General features: G+C 50.4%; 1 protein-coding gene across 1 annotated transcript in view; it reads left to right on the forward strand.

The window, feature by feature from the left end:
* The window catches only part of heatr5a (HEAT repeat containing 5a), a gene marked incomplete at its 5' end in the record, with an annotated part of 15,647 nt that overhangs the window by 5,013 nt on the left and 7,520 nt on the right, over positions 1-3,114 (forward strand). Inside the window, 9 exon segments of the mRNA XM_035673333.1 lie at positions 367-606; positions 690-868; positions 994-1,062; positions 1,294-1,473; positions 1,666-1,873; positions 2,013-2,117; positions 2,204-2,338; positions 2,426-2,553; positions 2,893-3,040. Of these exon segments, the coding sequence (XP_035529226.1) occupies positions 367-606; positions 690-868; positions 994-1,062; positions 1,294-1,473; positions 1,666-1,873; positions 2,013-2,117; positions 2,204-2,338; positions 2,426-2,553; positions 2,893-3,040 (1,392 nt within the window).

Consider the following 3,114-nt stretch of genomic DNA (forward strand, 5'->3'; position numbering starts at 1 on the left):
CTTAAAAATCACTGCTTCTCCCACGCTGTTGGACAGACAAAGGACGTCCCGGACTATATATAAATCACCATAGATACACTAAAGAACAGCAGCACATGTTCTTAAAATATAAAACACATCATTAACAAATTTTACAATACAATATTACAACCAACTTTTCAAAATATTCTTCAATATTTAATTTTAAATTATGTTCTTTATTTATTAAAATGTCTCTAAAAAGGAGGTAAAAAATTCTGAAAAACGTTTGTTGTTGTGTTGTTGTTTCCGATCTTTAAAATGTCTTAGTGTTTTTACCAAAGGAAATCGATCAGTTTAAAGCTTCTGGTGAAAGGATGTGACTCATGAACTCTGACTCTCCTTCAGACTGTCGGGCGCCAGTTGAAGCGAGTCAGGAGGACGAGGAGGCGGACCCCGCCAGAGACGACGACTCCTCTGCTTTCAGAGCTCGGTCAGAGTCCGGCGGGCCGTTCACCGCCCTGCGCTGGGCCACGCGCCGCTTTGCCATGGAGTGTGTGTGTCGCATCGTTGCCCAGTGTGAGACCGCAGACCCGGCTCACTTCGACATGGCCCTGGCTCAGGAGCGACGCCTGCACGAGTCCACCGGTAAGACCCCTACAGTGGCCTCCGTCAGTTGGTGCTTGTGGAAACCTCAGACCTCACTGACCTCCTCACTTGACTCACCGCAGATTTCCTCGTCCTCCATCTCGGCGACCTGGTGCGCATGGCCTTTATGGCGGCGACAGACCACAGCGACCAGCTGCGGTTGGCAGGTCTCCAGACTCTGCTGGTGATCATCAGACGCTTCTCAGCCATCCCCGAACCGGAGTTCCCCGGTCACGTGATCCTGGAGCAGTACCAGGCTAACGTAAGGAGCATTTATAGAATACAGTAGCTGTGAGAATACTGAGTGAGATTTTACTGTGATACAATACAGAGAAAATACTGAGAGTGCAGCTGATTATTAAAGTGTGTGTGTGTGTGTGTGTGCAGGTCGGAGCTGCTCTCAGACCAGCCTTCACTGCTGATGCTCCTCCTGACGTCACCGCCAAGGCCTGCCAGGTAATCAATCAATAATCATTAGAATAATCCTGACAGGCTGCACAATTAATTGAATTATTATTGAAATCACAGAAGCTGCAGTTTATCTGATAAAGTTAAAACATGTGACAGAAGCTTCATAATGAAGTGTTGTAGAGATGCAGAGGCGGTACCCAGGTACCCAAACATCCGGACTAAGAATCCGATTGGCTGAAGGTGAATGTCTGAACTCACTCTCCCGTCATCGTGCAGGTCTGCAGCGCCTGGATCGCCAGCGGCGTGGTCAGTGACCTCCGCGACCTGCGGCGTGTCCATCAGCTCCTGGCCTCCTCGTTGGCCAAAGTGCAGTCGGGGAGGGACACGTCCAGCCAGCTGTACAACGAGGCCACGGCTACAATGGAGACACTGGCCGTCCTCAAGGCCTGGGCCGAGGTTGATCACTGGTTTCACTCTTTATTTATTTATTGTCGATTAATAATTTATACAGGAAAGTTAAACTGGTTCATCCTAATTTCCTTCATATCCTTTCTACGGCATGGAGGTAAAATATTTGTTAAATTACGTTCATAAACATCATAGGTCTTGAAAATATTAAACCTAACCTTGCTCCTCCTCCTCTCTCAGGTTTACATTGTAGCCGTCCAGAGGAGCAGACAGAAGGAGAACTCCGACCCGTCAGTCTCCTCCCTCGGCTGCGGCTCCGAGTCGGGAGGCCTTCTGAAGTTGGTCCAATCAGATCTGTCGACACTGAGCCGTCTGTGGTTGGCGGCGCTGCAGGACTACGCCCTGCTCACCCTCCCGCAGGAGTACGCCTCCCAGCTACCGGCAACAGGTAGGAGGAGGCGAGGAGGGAGGAGAAGAGTTCTTATTCCAGGAGTCTTTTCACTGGATGAAGTCACATAAAATCTACAGAGACAGTGAGAATATTTTATGATTCTAAACGTTCGCTTCTCCTCCTCTTCCTCCTGCAGGAGGTTCTTTCTACACAGCGGAGACTGTGAAACAGGCCAGAGCTCATTACTCCTCCTCCTGGGCTCCTATCCTCCACGCCACCTCCCTCTGGCTCCACAGCACCGGTCAGTAATCCTCCACTCTCCTCACTGCTCCTCTTCCTCACTGCTCCTCCTCCTCACTGCTCTTCTGTTTGATGGGTGTGTTGCAGGTTTTGTGATGTCAGACGACTCACCTGCCAACCTGTCCAGACCAGCAACGCCCACCTCCATGGGACACACCGGCTCTGTGGGCGGAGCCAAGAGTCCCGAGGACATCAACAGCGACAGACTGCATCTCATCCTGGGTTGGTTTTCAAATACGAAACCCACAAAGTGAATTCAGTCGTATGATTGATGATTTATTTGTATTGAGTTTGGTGGGTGTTCCTCAGGGATCAGTGTGGAGTTCCTGTGTTCTCCGCACTCTGAGGACCAGATGGAGAACATCACTTCCTGTCTGCGAGCCCTGCAGGCGCTGCTCGACGTCTCCTGGCCCCGAGCTAAGATCGGAAACGACCAGGTGAGACACACCTGGACCTGAATCCAGACAGATAATTCAGGATAGAATCCAGGCTAGAGTTCAGATCACAACCAAGGCCACAACAGAATCCAGATCAGACTAGAATCCAGGCTCAATATCAGCCCAGAATCAGGACAAAGACCAGATCCAGGCTGGAACCCGGACCAGATTCCAGAGATCCAGAGAGAACAAAGACTTGGACAGACAGAAGGACCCGAAGACCTCTTTTTGTCTTCAGACTGGATGCTGGTTTTCTTAAATCACCAAAAACTGAACACTGTCTGTCTCTCTGTCTGTCTGTCTGTGTTTCTGTCTGTCTGTCTGTCTGTCTGTCTGTAGGCTCTGAGTGTGGAGCTACTCAGCGTCCTCCACAGGCTGATGGTGACCAGAGAGTCGGTGTCCGTTCAGCTCGCTGTGTTGGATTTGCTGCGGCAGATTGTGACGGCCGCTCAGGAGCACGTCAGGGAGAAACGCCACAGCGCCGAAGGTGAGTCAGTGTGTGTGTGAGTCAGTGTGTGTGTGTGTGTGTGTGTGTGTGAGTCAGTGTGTGTGTGTGTGTGT

Source organism: Morone saxatilis, unplaced genomic scaffold (assembly GCF_004916995.1).
Source record: "Morone saxatilis isolate NCDOM2014 unplaced genomic scaffold, NCSU_SB_2.0 Contig3, whole genome shotgun sequence".
In the NCBI taxonomy this organism is placed as follows: Eukaryota; Metazoa; Chordata; class Actinopteri; family Moronidae; genus Morone; species Morone saxatilis.